The sequence below is a fragment of the Saimiri boliviensis genome, chromosome 2 (assembly GCF_048565385.1).
Source record: "Saimiri boliviensis isolate mSaiBol1 chromosome 2, mSaiBol1.pri, whole genome shotgun sequence".
Taxonomy (NCBI): Eukaryota; Metazoa; Chordata; class Mammalia; order Primates; family Cebidae; genus Saimiri; species Saimiri boliviensis.
This window is the reverse complement of record NC_133450.1, coordinates 46,245,056-46,262,728: the sequence shown is the minus strand read 5'-3', so window position 1 is coordinate 46,262,728 and position 17,673 is coordinate 46,245,056. Positions and strand designations below refer to the sequence as shown.

The following is a 17,673-nucleotide window of genomic DNA, read 5'->3' as shown; positions in this document are numbered from 1 at the left end:
TGGGTACCCCGAGTCAGATTTCTTTTTCTTGAACAGTGTAGGGGATACCTTCGTCCCTTTGGGAGGCACTGGTGCATGGTGGTGAAGAGCATGGAATCAGGCAGATTCATTTAATCCTAGGTCAAATTTATTAGCCTCAGTTTCCTCTTCTTCTTCTTCTTCTTCTTCTTCTTCTTCTTCTTCTTCTTCTTCTTCTTCTTCTTCTTCTTCTTCTTCTTCTTCTTCTTCTTCTTCTCCTTCTCCTTCTCCTTCTCCTTCTCCTCCTTCTCCTTCTCCTTCTTCTCCTTCTTCTCCTTCTTCTCCTTCTTCTCCTTCTTCTCCTTCTCCTTCTTCTCCTTCTTCTCCTTCTTCTCCTTCTTCTCCTTCTTCTCCTTCTTCTCCTTCTTCTCCTTCTCCTTCTCCTTCTCCTTCTCCTTCTTCTTCTTCTTCTTCTTCCTTTCTTTTTTTTTTTTTTTTAAGACAGAGTTTCACCCTTGTTGCCCAGGCTGGAGTGCAATGGCATAATCTCAGTTTACTGCAACCTCCACTTCCTGGGTTCAAGTGATTCTTCTGCCTCAGCCTCCCAAGTAGCTGGGATTATAGGCACCAACCACCATGCCTGGCTAATTTTTTGTAAATTTTTTTTTTTTTGAGACGGAGTTTCGCTCTTGTTGCCCAGGCTGGAGTGCAATGGCGCGATCTCAGCTCACCGCAACCTCCGCCTCCTGGGTTCAGGCAATTCTCCTGCCTCAGCCTCCTGAGTAGCTGGGATTACAGGCACGCGCCACCATGCCCAGCTAATTTTTAGTATTTTTAATAGAGACAGGGTTTCACCATGTTGACCAGGATGGTCTCGATCTCTTGACCTCGTGATCCACCCACCTCGGCTTCCCAAAGTGCTGGGATTACAGGCTTGAGCCACCGCGCCCGGCCAATTTTTTGTATTTTTAATAGACACAGAATTTTACCATGTTGGCCAGGCTGGTCTCAAACTCCTGACCTCAGGTGATGTATCTGCCTCAGCCTCCCAAAGTGCTGGGATTACAGGTGTAAGCCAACACACCCAGCCCTCAGTTTCCTCTTCTGTAGAATGGAGTCACTACTTCATAGAGATAGGATCTATATTTCTACCATATTTTCATCTTTTTCTGTTCAAACCATGACAGTTTCCAAAGAGCAAACACAGAATCTCTGCTCCTGCCAGTGGTTTACGGTCCTTTGGCAGGCATAGTCTACCTTTAGACCTGTTGAACTGCAGCCCTAGATAGTCTGGTATTACTAATAGACCTTGAAATCATTTACCGGTTATTGCTTACGTAGGTTTTTTTGTATGGGTGGGTGACTTCATTACTGCTGATTTCATTGTCAGGGTAATCACATATTGCCCTCTCTGTCAGGAATATTGCTTCCCCTCCCCCACCCAGCATGAGCTGCCATGCACTCAGTCCACATAACAGTGATCCTGGTGCTTGCCTGCACCCCAGTCACTCCTCTAGTGACATGTGGCTGGATAGGTTGCCTGTCAGTGCCTTTCATAGCACCTGATTCTTGTAATTGCAATGTCCACTTTTCAGTGAAGCCTGGAGACCAGCTCTTAATCTCAGAGCCTGCACAGGGCATGGAACACAGTGGATATTCAATATATACTTGCTGAATGAATGATGAATGAGTGAATGAATGAACTCTGAGTTCTGAAGGAGCCTCTCTGTCCTGTCTAGGGTAGTAGCAATAGTTGCTTTTCCGAAACAGAGAAGTGCACACATGGCACCTCCTGAAGCTGCTTATTCTGACTTTTTGGGGCAATTTGTGGACTGCCCCAGTGCTCTGTAGTTCTTGGTCTTTCCATTACCACAGGGGAAGATAATCCCACTCCCACTCCCACTCGCACATTCTTGCATACATTTAGGGAGGTATATGGTGTGGTGGAATGAGTATAGTCTTTGGAGCTAGTCACCTCAAAATAAAGATAATAAAACCCACTCTCTGTCAGATTAAATTAGAAGATAGGTATAAGTATCTAGTGACCTGGCACACAGTTGTTAATCAAAAATAGTATCTATTACTGCAAGCTTTATTCATATGATGTGCATCTTATTTATTTCTGAAAACTTTACCTTCCATTTGTTGCCTTTGGATGACTTAAAAACAGTTTAAATTTTACTTTATAATAGCTTAGTGATCAGAAAAGAGGGCTGAGACTTTTCTTCCTGTTTTACAAGAGAGGTGGAACTTTTCTCTTGGCACAGTCAGGGATAGGTGTCCAGAAGTCCAGCTCCACCCACCTATCCTTTCCTCAGGGCCAAGGTGTTTGGCACACTGTTCACAGATGGATATTTCTCTTCTTGCCTTACCTACACTTGCCCACACTGGGACCTAGTTGTTTTGCCATTCAGGTCACACTAGGACTTTTTTTTAACAACACGTGTCTTCAGTCTGCCCCCTGTTCCAGTCAGTCAGCAGTACCTGGCAGTTCAGGGCTCTTCGTTTACAGAGTACTGTTCTTTAGGGATCCGGTAAAGATGCTTTGTGTCATGCACACGTGGCCATAGTGAATTGCATGTAATAGGTTCTTCAATAAATGTTGGCTGAATGAATGAACAGAAGATATGATTCCAGGTTCAACTTGGCTGAGAAGGGTACTTCATGCTTTTACCTTTCAGGGTGGTGGTGGGAGCTGAGGGCTGCTATGGGAAGAGGGCAAACAGCTTACTCTGAGTCTGCCAGAGCTGCTGTAGGCTATGAAGGACTTCGGATCTCTGTGTGTCTGAGAGCTTTGGCCAGGTATCCTCGTGTAGCTCCTGGTATCAGAATGACTGATCTCATATACTTGTGGCTAATGAGGTGGAACAGTCAGATGCTGGGCCCCCCAACTGACTTTTGCCCTTTGAATTTTCTACTTGGAAGCTAGTTACCTATCTCAGAGGGTTTTTCTTAAGAGCCATCTGAGGACGGAGGTGAAGAAATTTACCTTTTATGGCCAATATTCACCTCAACAGATAGGCTTTCATCAGAGCCTTGGGTTCTTTCTAGTGTGGGCTTTTTGTGAACTTTGGAACAAACCCTTGACCAGCATTGAAGCGGGTAGACCTTTATGCTGCTTTCATCATCAAGGCCCTTTGGGGCTCATCCTTGGTCTCTTCCTTTCTTTGTTCTCTTTCTTTCTGCCTCAGAAGAAGCTGGGCAGGTAGCCTAGAGGAGGTTGTGGAAGGAGCTGGGCAGCAGTGGGTCCTAACCCTGGCTGTGCATTGGTATCATCTAGAGTGTTAAGAAAATGATATTCAGATCGGGCACAGTGGCTCATGCCTGTAATCCTAGCACTTTTGGGAGGCTGAGGTAGCAGGATGGCTTGAGCTCAGGAGTTTAGACCACTCTGGACAACTTTGTCTCTACAAAAAATTAAAAATTGGGAATGGTGGTGCACACCTGTAGTCTCAGCTACTCAGATGGCTGAGGTGGCAGGACTGCTTAAGCCTGTTAGGTCCAGGCTGCAGTGAGCCAAGATCGTGGCACTGCATTCCAGCATGGGCAACAAAGTGAGACCCTGTCTCAAAAAAAGAAAAAAAAAAAAAAAAAAAAGAGAAAACAATATTCATCACTCCCATTCCCTGAATACATAAATCTGAACCACTGGGGAGAAGGAATGAGATGAAAATTGGCTTGGAGAACCAGAATTGAAGAAGCAGAAAAATTGCTTTTGAGGAGAATTAATGGGGGTCTTGTGTCACTGGAGGTGGGAAGAGCCATTCTCAGTTGTCACCGTACTTCAGAAGCACCTGGGAAGTTTTAACCAATGCTGTCATGGCACCTCGGTTAGTTTAAAAGAAAAAGAAAAAGAGAAAAAGGAAAAAAGAAAAACATACCGATGCCTGGGTTCCACCCCAGAATTTCTGACTTCATTGGTCTGGGTGGGGCCTGAGCAATGGACTTTGTTAAAGCTCGTCAAGTGATGCCAGTTTGCAGCCAGGATAGAGAGCCCTGAGTTAGCAAAGGATTGTGGCTGTTCTGATACAGTTGCTCTGTGTGTGGTTATTTCCGTAGGTAATCACCTGCGGAAAAACGCTCAGAGAAGCAGGTCCTCATACTCACCTGGGAAACTGTCTCAGGTCTTCTGCATCAGAACCTCTCGGGGCTGGGGCCCTGAAGCTGCAGGTTGACAAATTCCTCAGGTGATACTGATGCTTGCTCAGGCTTGAGATCTGGTTTCTAAGGCCTTGAACTGAACTCTAGCTAAGCAAACCAATAAGGATTTGATTTACATGGCTTGGAGAAGGGACTCACGGGGTTGTTACTATGACAGCCTCCTGGTACAAACTGCCTGCTTGCTTCCTCAGAGTGGTCAGAGCCACAGGAACAAAAGTGCTGACTGAGTTTCAGGAAGGAAAGCAGGAGGGCTCTGATCCAGTAACCCACAGGGTTCACCTTGCCCGATGCCTAGACCAAGCGGATTCTTCAAGACAGGGGAATTGCAATAAAGAGTAATTCATACAGAGCTGGCTGTGTGGGAGACCAGAGTTTTATTACTACTCAAATCAGTCTCCCCAAGCATTCTGGGAGCAGAGTTTTTAAGGATAACTTGGTGGGTCGGGGGAAGCCAGTGAGCCAGGAGTGTGGATTGATTAGAGATGAAATCATAGGGAGTCGGAGCAGTCTTCTTGCTCTTAGTCACTTGCCTTGGTCATGGCCACACGATCAAATAAGCCAGTTTATTGATTTGGGTGGGGCCAGCTGATCCATCAGGGGCAGAGTCTGCAAAATACCTCTACCACTGATCTTAGGAGCAGTTTAGGGAGGGTCAGAATCTTGTAGCCTCCAGCTGCTTGACTCCTGAACCATAATTTCCTTTTTTTTTTTTTTTTTTTTTCCTGAGACAGAGTCTTGCTCTGTCTTCCAGGCTGGAGTGCAGTGGCACAATCTTGGCTCACTGCAACCCCTGCCTCCCAGGTTCAAGCAATTCTCCTGCCTCAGCCTCCCAAGTAGCTGGGATTACAGGCATGGACCACCACTCCCAGCTAATATTTTTAAAAAATTTTTAGTAGTGACAGGTTTTCACCATGTTGGCCAGGCTGGTCTCAAACTCCTGACCTCAGGTGATCCGCCGGCCTGAGCCTCCCAAAGTGCTTCGATTACAGGTGCGAACCACTACTCTTGGCCCTAAACCATAATTTCCAATCTTGTGGCTAATATTAGTCCTATAAAGGCAATCTAGTCCCCAGGCAAGAAGGAGGTCTGCTTTGGAAAAGGGCTATTACCATCTTTGTTTGAACTATAAACTAATTTTCTCCCAAAATTAGTTCAGCCTATGTTCTGGAATGAATAAGGACAGCTTGGAGGTTAGAAGCAAGATGGAGTCAGCTAAGTTAGATCTCTTTCACTGTCTCAGTCATAATTTTGCAAAGGCAATTTCGGAGGCTCTCACCCATGATACCTGAGTAAGCAAACTTGTTGTTTCTTTAAAATTTTTATTTTATTTTCTGAGACAAAGTCTTGCTCTGTTGCTCAGGCTGCAGTACTGCAGCATGAGTATGGGCTCAATCCCGGACTCAAGTGATGCGCTCACCTCAGCCTTCCAAGTAGCTAGGACCATTGGTGTGCACCACCACGCCCAGCTAATTTTTGAATTTTTTATAGAGAAAGGACCTCGTTATGTTGCCCAGGCTGGTCTCCAACTCCTGGCCAACAAGTGTTCCTTACACCTTGGCCTTCCAAAGTGCTGGGATTATAGGCATGAGCTACCACACCTGTAGTGAAATATTTCTGTAGTCTGAAAGGTAAAAGAATTTGAAGTCCATCTGCAATCTGAGAGAAATAACAGCACCTAGGGAGAGTAGAAGAAATAATGTATCAAAGAAGCTGGGGTGAAAATGTAATTTTAAGGTGTAGAGAGTTTTCCAAACCAACAATAGACAAAACAAACGAGCATGCAGCAAAGAAAATAAAAGAAGAGACTCGAAAGCTTCAGGTTTAGGCAACAGATATGAGGCATTTCCAGAGAGCTTAAATCCGGACCTTCTGAGGAGAGAGCAGTGGTAGAGTGTTTTGGAGACATCAGAGCATTTGCAGGCCTGAGTATGCCAGTAGTGGGGCTTGGCCTCTCCCCATGAACAGTGTGCATCTGACTATACACAGACCCAGCCTAATGTAGAAATGTGCAGTTTTTCTGAGCAACGTGTGACCAAGAGCTTGTTCACATCAATGAAGCCTAGGGACTGCTAACCTTCTGCTGATTGCTGTGGGATGAATGATGTCACCAGTCAGAAGATACCTGAGATGTCTCACTGGTGTCATGAAGTTTAAAGTAGCAAACTGAGTGGCAGGTGGAATTTTCATTTCTCTTGTCAGTTGAAGGCTGTGTATGTGAAAGAAAACAGAACACAGAAGAGTTCCTGGCCATAAATTCTAAGATTCCAGAGAAATAGACTCCTGGTAAAGGATAGAGGAGGTTTATAGGGATTGGGAGAGACGTGTATAACAAGGCTTTAAAACTGAAATTTTAGAAAAAAGAGGGAAAATGCACAGATAAAACTATAAATCTGGGTATTTTGGAGACTATCAGGTACTACATAGCTAGAGAATAAAGGTGGAGGAGCTGCTCAGTAATGCATTTGGAGAAAACAGGATGGGAGATCAGAAATGATGCTTTTGAACTTGTATCTACAAACATTACAAATAAGGCTAATAAACGTATTTGACCTTTTACTGAAAGGAGGAAACAATTTTATAGCTATCAGCGGTATTTGATTAGAATATGATAATGAAAGAGTATACTTTGTTCCAAAGTGATGATTTGCTAGAAGAGCTGGGATTGATGTAGTACATCAGAGAGAGATGTACATACTTGTTTGAGGATATGCTATGAACGGGATGTCTGCCTCCTTTGGGTAAGGTCACTTTTAGATTCTTTTGATTGCAGTGAGAGGGAATTTCAGTACACCGAGATCCAGAGAGCTGTCAAGGGTTTCACTTCCCCTTTGTGCATTTTTCAGTAAGTGTAATGAATATTTCCACCCAGTGCTGCTTCCAGTTTTCTGCCTGCAATTAGCTTGCTTGCTCTCTCCCACTTTCTCTCTCTCTCCTCTTTCTTTTTTCTCTCTCTCTTTCTCTCTTTCTTGGCAGTCTCACTCTGTCACCCATGCTGGAATGCACTCACTGGTGCAATCACTGATCACTGCAGCCTTGACCTCCCCAGGCTCAAACAATTCTCCTACTTCAGCCTCCTGAGTAGTTGACACTATAGGCGCATGCCACCATGCCCAGCTAATTTTGTATTTTTTGTAGAGTCAGGGTTTCGCTATGTGGCTCAGACTGGTTTCAAACTCCTGAGCTCAAGGGATCAGCCTTCCTTGGCCTCCCAAAGTGCTGGAATTACAGGCCCAAGCCACCACACCCAGCTGATATAATAGTTTTCTATTGCTTCTCTAACAAGTGACCACCAACTGAGTGTCTGAAAACAACACAAATTTATTATCTTGTATTTCTGGAGGTCAGAAGTCTGAAATGGGTCTCACTGGGCTAATATCAGGCAGCGTTTCTTTATAGAGGTTTAAGGAGAAAATACATCTTCTTCTTTTTTTTTTTTTTTTTTTTTTGAGACAAAGTTTCGCTCTTGTTACCCAGGCTGGAGTGCAATGGCACGATCTCGGCTCACTGCAACCTCCGCCTCCTGGGTTCGGGCAATTCTTCTGCCTCAGCCTCCTGAGTAGCTGGGATTATAGGCACGCGCCACCATGCCCAGCTAATTTTTTGTATTTTTAGTAGAGACGGGGCTTCACCATGTTGACCAGGATGGTCTCGATCTCTTGACCTCGTGATCCACCCGCCTCAGCCTCCCAAAGTGCTGGGATTACAGGCTTGAGCCACCGCGCCCGGCCGAAAATACATCTTCTTGCCTTTCCCAGCTTCTAGGGGCTCATGGCCCCTTCCATCTTCAAAGTCAGCAGTAATTGGGAGAGTCTTTCTCATATTATACCACTCTGACATTGACCTTTCTGCCTCCCTCTTTCATCTTTAAGAACTTTTGTGACTACATTGGGCTCACCCAGATAGTCTAGAATGATTTCCCTGTTTTGTTACTTGATTAGCAATCTTCATTCTGTCTGCGACTTTTTTTTTGAGATGGAGTTTTGCTTTATCACCCAGGCTGGAGTGCGGTGGCTCGATCTCGTCCCACTGCAACTTCTACCTCCTGGGTTCAAGCAATTCTCCTGCCTCAGCCTCCTGAGTAGCTGGGATTACAGGCGAGTACCACCACACTCGACTGTTTTTTGTATTTTTAGTTAGAGATGGAGTTTCACTATGTTGGTCAGGCTGGTCTTGAACTCCTGACTTCGTGATCTGCCCACCTCAGCCTCCCAAAGTGCTGGGATTACAGGTGTGAGCCACCACGCCCAGCCCCAGTCAACATTTTTAGGGTGACTTCAGTGAAGACTCAGGAGGTATGCTGATCAAATTTGCGGATTTCACAAAATCGAAGCGATTTGAACGAATAAAATCAAGAAGGAAAAATTCCATGTCTAATACATAAGAATAATGCAAAAAAACTCAGAGAAAATTTACTAAGACTGAATATAAAGTCCTATATCTTGGGGAAAAAAAATCACTGTGTTTTGGAGAAAGGATCTTACTGTATTGTCCAGGCGGCAGTGAAATGCTGCGATCACGGCTCCCTGCAGCCTTGAACTCTTGGGTTCAAGTGATCCCCCCAAACTCACCCTCCAACGTAGCTGAGACCACAGGTGTGTGCCACCATGCCTGGCTAATTAAAACTTTTTTTGGTAATGATGGGTTCTCACAACGTTGCCCAGGCTGATCTTGAACTCCTGGACTCAAGCGATCCTTTCACCTCAGCCTTCCAATGTGCTGGGATTATAGGCATGAGCCACTGCACCCAGCTGAAAAAAATCTTTTTTTTTTTTTTTTTTTTTTAAGAGGCAGGGGTCTCACCATGTAGGCCAGGCTGCTCACAAACTCCTGGCCTCAAGTGATCAGCCTGCCTTGGCCTCCCAAAGTGCTGGGATTACAGGTGTGAGCCACTGTGCCCAGCCAAAAAATCATTTTTATAGGTCCTGAAAGAGGAGAGGAAAGAGCTCATCACTTTGAGGTGGGAAGGAAAGGAGTTGTAGTAAACAGTGATTTCATGTTGAGACTTCGTAGTCTGCAACAGTGTCTGGAGTTTTCTATGTGTGTCTGGCGTTTCTGGGGAAATGCTAACACAGTGAAGTAAATGCAGTAAATGACAAAATGAAGTAAATGGCAGTCCTGGGATGGTGAGGGGTGTGGAAGCCATATTTACTCCACAAGGAGTTGTAAAATCTGGGGTTTAGCCTGAACGAGTAAAGACTCAAGGGTACAGTACGTTCACACTTTTTTTTGAGTCTCACTTTGTCACCAGGCTGGAGTGCAGTGGCGCTATCTCAGCTCACTGCAGCCTCCACATCTTGGATTCAAGTGATTTACCTGCCTTAGTCTCCTGAGTAGCTGGGACACAAGAGTGCACCACCATGCCCGGTTAATTTCCTCCTCCTTCTTTTTTTTTGTGCGTGTGTTTTAGTGGAGACAGGGTTTTACCATGTTGCCCAGGATGGTCTCAATCTCCTGACCTCATGATCCGCCCGTCAGCGGTCTCCCAAGGTGCCGGGATTATAGGCGTGAGCCACCGAACCTAACCTCTCTCTCTCCCCTTCCCTTCCCCCTCCTCCTCCCTGTTCCCCTCCTCTTTCCGTTTCCCCTTCCCCTCGCCTTTCTTTTTGTGAGCTTTGTTGCCCAGGCTAGAGTGCAGTGGTACAATCTCAGCTCACTGCAACCTCCGCCTCCCAGGTTCAAGTGATTTTCCTGTCTTTGCCTACAGAGTAGCTGGGACTACAAGCATGTGTCACCACTCCCAGCTAATTTTTGTTTGTTTGTTTGTATTTTTAGTAGAGATGGGGATTCACCATGTTGGCCACGCTGGCCTTGATCTCCTCACCTCGTGATCCACCTGCCTTGGCCTCCCAAAGTGCAGAGATTATAGGTGTGAGACCCCGCACCCAGCCTTGGCTAATTCTTTTTTTTTTTTTTTTTTTTTTTTGACAGAGTTTTGCCCTTGTTACCCAGGCTGGAGTGCAATGGCGCAATCTCGGCTCACCGCAACCTCCGCCTCCTGGGTTCAGGCAATTCTCCTGTCTCAGCCTCCTGAGTAGCTGGGATTACAGGCATGCACCACCATGCCCAGCTAATTTTTTGTGTTTTTAGTAGAGACGTGGTTTCACCTTGTTGACCAAGGTTGGTCTCGATCTCTTGACCTCGTGATCCACCCACCTCGGCCTCCCAAAGTGCTGGGATTACAGGCTTGAGCCACTGCGCCCAGCCCTGATTTTTTATATTTTAGTAGAGATGAGGTTTCACCAAGTTGGCCAGGATGGTCTCCATTTCCTAACCTTGTGATCTATGCGCCTTGGCCTCCCAAAGTGCTGGGATTACAAGCCTGGGCCACTGTGCACAGACTTTTTTTTTTTTTTTTTTTTTTTTAATTGGCCTACCTGATAAAAAGGATATTCTTTTTTTGAAACAGAGTTTCACTCTTCTTGCCCAAGCTGGAGTGCAATGGCAGTATCTCAGCTCACCTCAACCTTCGCCTCCCAGGTTCAAGTGATTCTCCCAACTCAGCCTCCTGAGTAGCTGGGACTACAGGTGCGTGGATGCCCAGTTAATTTTTGTATTTTTAGTAGAGACAGGGTTTCACCATGTTGGCCAGGATGGTCTCAATCTCCTGACCTTGTGATCTGCCCTCCTTGGCCTCCCAAAGTGCTGATATTACAAGCATAAGCCACCACGCCCAGACTTTTTTTTTTTTTTTTTTTTGAGATAGAATATCGCTTGTCTCCCAGGCTGGAGTGCAATGGTGCAATCTTGGCTCACTGCAACCTCCCCCTCCTGAGTTGAAGCGATTCTTCTGCCTCAGCCTCCTGAGTAGCTGAGATTACAGGCATGCACAACCACGCCCAGCTAATTTTTGTATTTTTAGTAGAGACGGGGTTTCACTATGCTGGCCATGCTGCCCTTGATCTCCTGACCTCATGATCTGCCCACCTTGGCCTCCCAAAGTGCTGGGATTACAGGCATGAGCCACTGAGCCCAGCCGGGATATTCATCTTTAATGCTAAGAAAGGCCACTGAGTGGAAGAGGGTTTAGCTTCATTCTGTGTGAAGGCAGAGAAGTCTGGCACCACTGGTAGAAGTTGGGAGAAAGATATTGTTGGCTTAGTAAAAGGAAGAGCTATAGATCACTTTATTTTATTTTTTGAGACGGAGTCTCACTCTGTTGGAGTGCAGTGGTGCGATCTTGGCTCACTGCAACCTCCGTCTCCCAGATTCAAAGGTTTCTCCTGCCTCAGCCTCCTGAGTAGCTGGGATTACAGGCACATGCCATCATGCCCAGCTAATTTTTGTATTTTTAATAGAGACTGGGTTTCACCATGTTGGCCACACTGGTCTCAATCTCCTGACCTTGCCCAGCTCTATAGATCACTTTAAAAATGGAATGAGACCGGGCACAGTGGCTCACGTCTGTAATCCCAGCACTTTGGGAGGCTGAGGCGGGTGGATCACTTGAGGCCAGGAGTTTGAGACCAGCCTCGCCAACATGGTGAAACTCTGTCTCTACTAAAAATACAAAAATTAGCTGGGTGTGGTGGTGTGCACCTGAGTCAAGGGTCAAAGGTGATTTCAGCTTGTCCTCCTTTAGACTTGGCCCAGTATTGGGTGGGGATTGAATTGTCCCTAGAGGTAGAAGACTGGGGCATCTCTGCCCTTGAGGTTAACTTGCAGTTGCCTCCATATTATCCTAACCCCATAGTCCCCTCCTGTTCCTGGCCCTGAAGCAGGAGGTTGGGCTCCACTTCAATAGCAGTGTACTTGGCTGGGCTCTGGGGCCACTGGTCAGCTGTATCCGCTGGGGTGGGGACAAAAAGCCCTGTCAGCACTGCTGCCTGCCATACCTATTTCCTGCTCCCACAGCCAAGAGGCCCTGGAGGAAGCTGGGCTTTGAGGAAAAGGAGGGCTAGCTCTCTTCAGGCAGTTCCCTTTGCTCCCTGGTTTCTTTCTGTAGGATTCACTTTCTCATTCAAACTGAGCCCTCTGTACTCAGTACAGAGAGCAGATCAGGGCTAGAAGGTGGGTTGGTAGCTGAGGAATGAGGCTCAGGAGTAGGGGAGGTGGGATACTGGTGGACAAAGATGGATAGAGAAGTGGAGAAGACACTGGCACGGTGGCTCATGCCTATAATCCCAGCACTTTGGGAGGCTGAGGTGGGGGGATCACCTGAGGTCAGGAGTTCGAGACCAGCCCGTCCAACATGGCAAAACCCTGTCTCTAGTAACAATGCAAAAAAAATTAGCCAGATGTGTAGCATGTGTCTATAATCCCAGCTACTTGGGTGGCTGAAGCAAGAGGATACTTTGAATCTAGGAGGCGGAGGTTGCAGTGAGCCAAGATTGTGCCACTGCACTCCAGCCTGGGTGACAGAATGAGAATTTGTCTAAAAAAAAGAAACCCCAAAAACAAAAAGCAACAACAAAAAAGAGAAGTAGAGAAGCAGTAGGGATTAAAATGTCAACAAGCCACTCAGGTGCCATGGCTCCTCTCTATAATCCCAGTTACTCCTCAGAAAGCTGAGATGGAAGGTTTCCTTGAGGCTAGGAGTTTGAGACCAGACTGTGCCACATAGCAAGACCTTGTCTCTAGAAAAATTAAAACAGGCTGGGTGCAGTGGCTCACGCCTGTGATCCTAGCACTTTGGGAGGCTAAGGCGGGTGGATCACTTGAGCTCAGGAGTTCGAAACCAGCCTGGCCAATATGGTGAAACTCCATCTCTACTAAAAATACAAAAAATTTAGCCAGGTGTGGTGGTGTATGCCTGAAGTCCCAGCTGCTTGGGAGGCTGAGGCAGGAGAATCACTTGAACTCAGGAAGTGGAGGTTGCAGTGAGCTGAGATCGCGCCATTGTACTCCAGCCTGGGTGACAGAGCGAGACTCGAAAGAAAGAAAGGAAAGAAAGGAAAGAAAGAGAGAAAGAAAGAAAAGGAAAAGAAAAGAGAAAGAAGAAAAGCAGGCTGGGCATAGTGGCTGACGCTTGTAATCCCAGCACTTTGGGAGGCTGAGGTGGGTGGTTCACCTGAGGTCAGGAGTTCATGACCAGCCTGGCCAACATGGTGGAACCTCATCTCTATTAAAAATACAAAAATTTGGCCGGGTGCGGTGGCTCACGTCTATAATCCCAGCACTTTGGGAGGCTGAGGTGAGTGGACCACGAGGTCAAGAGATTGAAACCATCCTGGTCAACATGGTGAAACCCCGTCTCTACTAAAAATACAAAAATTAGCTGGGCATGGTGGCATGTGCCTGTAGTCCCAGCTACTCAGGAGGCTGAGGCAGGAGAATTGCCTGAACCCAGGAGGCGGAGGTTGCGGTGAGCCGAGATCGTACCATTGCACTCCAGCCTGGGTAACAAGAGCAAAACTCTGTCTCAAAAAAAAAAAAAAAGCCGGGCGCGGTGGCTCAAGCCTGGAATCCCAGCACTTTGGGAGGCCGAGGCGGGTGGATCACGAGGTCAAGAGATCGAGACCATCCTGGTCAACATGGTGAAACCCCGTCTCTACTAGAGATACAAAAAATTAGCTGGGTGTGGTGGCACGTGCTTGTAATCCCAGCTACTCGGGAGGCTGAGGCAGGAGAATTGCCTGAACCCAGGAGGTGGAGGTTGCGGTGAGCCGAGATCGCGCCATTGCACTCCAGCCTGGGTAACAAGAGCAAAACTCTGTCTCAAAAAAAAAAAAAAAAGCCGGGCGCGGTGGCTCAAGCCTGTAATCCCAGCACTTTGGGAGGCCGAGGCGGGTGGATCACGAGGTCAAGAGATCGAGACCATCCTGGTCAACATGGTGAAACCCCGTCTCTACTAAAAATACGACAAAGTAGCTGGGCATGGTGGCACATGCCTGTAATCCAAGCTACTCAGGAGGCTGAGGCAGGAGAATTGCCTGAACCCAGGAGGCGGAGGTTGCGGTGAGCCGAGATTGTGCCATTGCACTCCAGTCTGGGTAACAAGAGCGAAACTCCGTCTCAAAAAAAAAAAAAAAAAAAAAAAAAATTAGCGGGGCTTGGTGGCACATACCTGTAATCCCAGCTACTTGGGAGGCTCAGGCTTGAACCCAGGGGGTGGAGGTTGCAGTGAGCTGAAACTCCATTGAAACGCCATTGCACTCCAGCCTGGGCAACAAGGGTGAAACTCTGCCTCAAAAAATAAAAATTAAAAAAATAAATAAAGTAAAATAAAATATAAACACGCCATGTATTTCCAATTCAGAATCTGCTGTGGTAGCGGGTGGTAAATTGGTTGCATATCTCTCCTTTTCCCTGCCTACATCCCTGGACAGAGCTGAGAAGAGAACCTTGTGGCACAAAGCTGCAGACTCTGACTCTGAACTAGAATTCAGAGTCCTGTAAGCTTTTTCCATTTCGGTGTTGTGACCCATGGTTACTCTGCAGGGAATCATAAATTTGTATTTGGGGATCCTATTCCCCTGACAATGTGGCAGCAATTTTTGTGCTGGTGCTTCTAGTTGGAAACCTGGCTGCTATTTGTGGTTGTGAGCCAGCCACAGCGCCTAGGATAAGGGCAGTGGTTACAGGCCGGGGAGATGGGGTACTAGGTTGTTGAGTGGCTGGAGTCCAGTGGGGGGTAAAGGATAGGTGACTAGCTGAGGAGGATCAGCAGATTTGAAAGATTTGTGGAGGGCAAGACACAGGCACTTCGGTCATTTTGTGTGGTGCTGCACACTTGGGTCTTTAATTATTAACTTAGCACTGGTGTGGCCTGGAGCTGTGGGGACATTTCTGCCCAGCCCTGTGATAAGATTTGTTGTTTATTTTCTTGTTTAGGCAGAAAGGCAAGCATTTGTATAGGACAGGAATGCCCCTTCTCAGGAAGAGTGGAAAGGAACTTGGGCCGGGAGTTGAATGAGGGTGGTGGTGGAAAGATGAGAGAGAGCAGATGGTACAGCTGTTCTGAGAGGCCAGTCTTTCCTGCTTCTCAGGATGAAGTAGCCAGAATGTGATGAGGCCAGGACACCACAAAACAGGAGGACTACACCATCAGGGCCACACCACTGCCAGGAGAACCCAGGCAGAGAGCGTTTCTGACTGCGTTGGTGGTATGAGGCAGGCAAGCCCTGTACTAAGCCTCTTTCTCTTGACTGGTAAGGCAGGGCGATGTTGACCTTGCTCTCGGAGCCCTTGGAAAAAGGGCTTTAAAGTTAAGCCCTCCTTACGGAACGTGGGAAGGAGGGAGCAATGAAGTGATTCCCTGTGCTACCAGTGGGAGATCTGTGTTGCTTTTTCCAACTCTTTTCTCTGCCACATCCTGAGGATACTGGTCAACCTCACAGCGTGTGTGGGCTTCCCTTTTTGAATTTCTTCAAGTAATTCAAATTCAAGTAGTAGATTGTAACTTTTTTGTTGGGGGAGGGATAATGGACTTCTTTGAGATTCTGATAAAAGCTATGATCCTTTTCTAAGAAAAGATATGAACCTTTTTCTTAGGTATGTCTGTATTCATATGGACATAACATTTCGAAAAAGAATTTTGAGACGTATGGAGGCCCTACTTAAGAACCCTGGTAAAAGGATTACCTGTATTTCTGAGTAGAAGGACTAGGGGAATGTGTGTGGCTCTTACTTCTCTATTGTCCCATCAGGAAAAATGCCCTGTTCCCATTCTACAGGAACCACTCTTAGCTGCAAGAATCTTTCCAAGCACAAAAGCAGGCAGCTGAGCTGCCAGGCACTGGGCAGGAAATCTGGCCTTCATCCTAATCCTTGGCCGCGCGTCCTGACCTGCTGGCTCAGCATTGGATAAGTCACAGCAGGACTCCTCAAGGTTGACAGTTATACCACAGAGTCAGACTGCTGTGTCCTGGAGCCCATGGGGAATGGGAGGTAGGAGGGAAAGACTGACTCTTCAGAGCCAAGAGCCAGAACAATCACTAATCCTGTACAGCTCCCAGTTGCCTCCCACTGCTGTGATTGGAAATTTGGGTGTATTTTTATGTAAGCAGATCCACAGTCACTTTGTTTTGTGTCTCCCATATAAGGTGCTGGGGGTAGGGAGTATGGAGGCCTTTACATGATAATGATGAGGACATTCTGGGGCTGGAGGGTTCCAGTGCACAGCAGGTCAGAGGATCTGTCTTTGGCTGAAGAGTCTATCTTGGTGACTGGTACTGGAAAAATTGCTTGGGAGTCTAAGGGCCTAATGGTAGTAAGGGTCAGTCACCAATCAGTATTATTTTTCTTTCAGGTCTCTTAACCTTCATTAACTGTGCTTATGTCAAGTGGGGAACCCGGGTACAAGATATTTCCACCTATGCTAAAGTATTGGCGCTGATTGCGGTCATCATTGCAGGCATTGTTAGACTCGGCCAGGGTAAGAAATAATATTAGTAGCAACTAATCTGTGTTAAGCATTTTCTGTGAGCCACACTCCTCTCAATGCTCATCGTGCATTATATCTTTCTTACAGTAACCTTATTTGGTAGGCATTATTATTATTCACATTTTATAGATGAGGAAACAGCCTGCAGAATTAAGTATCTTGGGCAGGGTCCGGTGGCTCACGCCTGTAATCCCAACCCTTTGGGAGGCAGAGGCGGGTGGATCATGATGTCAGCAGTTCAAGACCACCCTGGCCAAGATGGTGAAACCCTGTCTCTACTAAAAATACAAAAATTAATCAGGCCAGGTGGCAGGTGCCTGTAATCCCAGTTACTCAAGAGGCTGAGGCAGAGAATTGCTTGAACCTGGGAGGTAAAGGTTGCAGTGAGCTGAGATCGTGAGATCATGTCATTGCACTTCAGCCTGGCCAACAGAGCGAGATTCCATCTCAAAAAAAAAAAAAGCAAGTATCTTGCCCAAGTCCCTACTGGTAAGTAGAGGAGCTGTAATTTGTACTCAGGCCGACTGACCCCGAAGTCTGTCCTTTAACTTCCATGCATACTGCCTCCCAGAGGAGGCTGATCTTGGCAAAAGGGTTGACAGCCATGCCCTGGGAGCTGGGATTGGCAGATTGGGGTAGGAGGCAGGAATCAGGCAGCCTGCAGAGCTGCATTATTTCTATTCTCCAGCCCTTCTGCTCTCTGGTGGTTTTTCTTTTCTTTTTTTTTCTTTTTTTTTTTTCTTTTTTGAGACGGAGTTTTCGCTCTTGTTACCCAGGCTGGAGTGCAATGGCGCGATCTCGGCTCACCGCAACCTCCGCGTCCTGGGCTCAGGCAATTCTCCTGCCTCAGCCTCCTGCATAGCTGGGATTACAGGCACGCACCGCCACGCCCAGCTAGTTTTTTGTATTTTTAGTAGAGACGGGGTTTCACCATGTTGACCAGGATGGTCTCGATCTCTCGACCTCGTGATCCACCCGCCTCGGCCTCCCAAAGTGCTGGGATTACAGGCTTGAGCCACCGCGCCTGGCGGTTTTTCTTTTCTTTTCTTTCTTTCTTTCTTTCTTTCTTTTTTTTTTTTGAGACTGAGTCTTGCTCTGTTGCCTAGGCTGGAGTGCAATGGTGCGATCTCAGCTCACCATAAATTCTGCCTCCCAGGTTCAAGTGATTCTCCTGCCTCAGCCTCCCAAGTAGCTGGGACTACAGGTACATGCCACCATGCCCAGCTAATTTT

At 46.8% G+C, this 17,673-nt stretch overlaps 1 protein-coding gene across 10 annotated transcripts in view; it reads left to right on the top strand.

The window, feature by feature from the left end:
- The window catches only part of SLC7A7 (solute carrier family 7 member 7), a 48,164-nt gene that overhangs the window by 24,446 nt on the left and 6,045 nt on the right, over nt 1-17,673 (top strand). For all 10 annotated transcript variants that reach the window (XM_074393211.1, XM_074393210.1, XM_074393209.1 and 7 more), the window contains one exon: nt 16,307-16,432. In XM_074393211.1, coding sequence (XP_074249312.1) covers nt 16,307-16,432 — 126 coding nt within the window. The remainder of the gene's footprint in view (nt 1-16,306; nt 16,433-17,673) is intronic.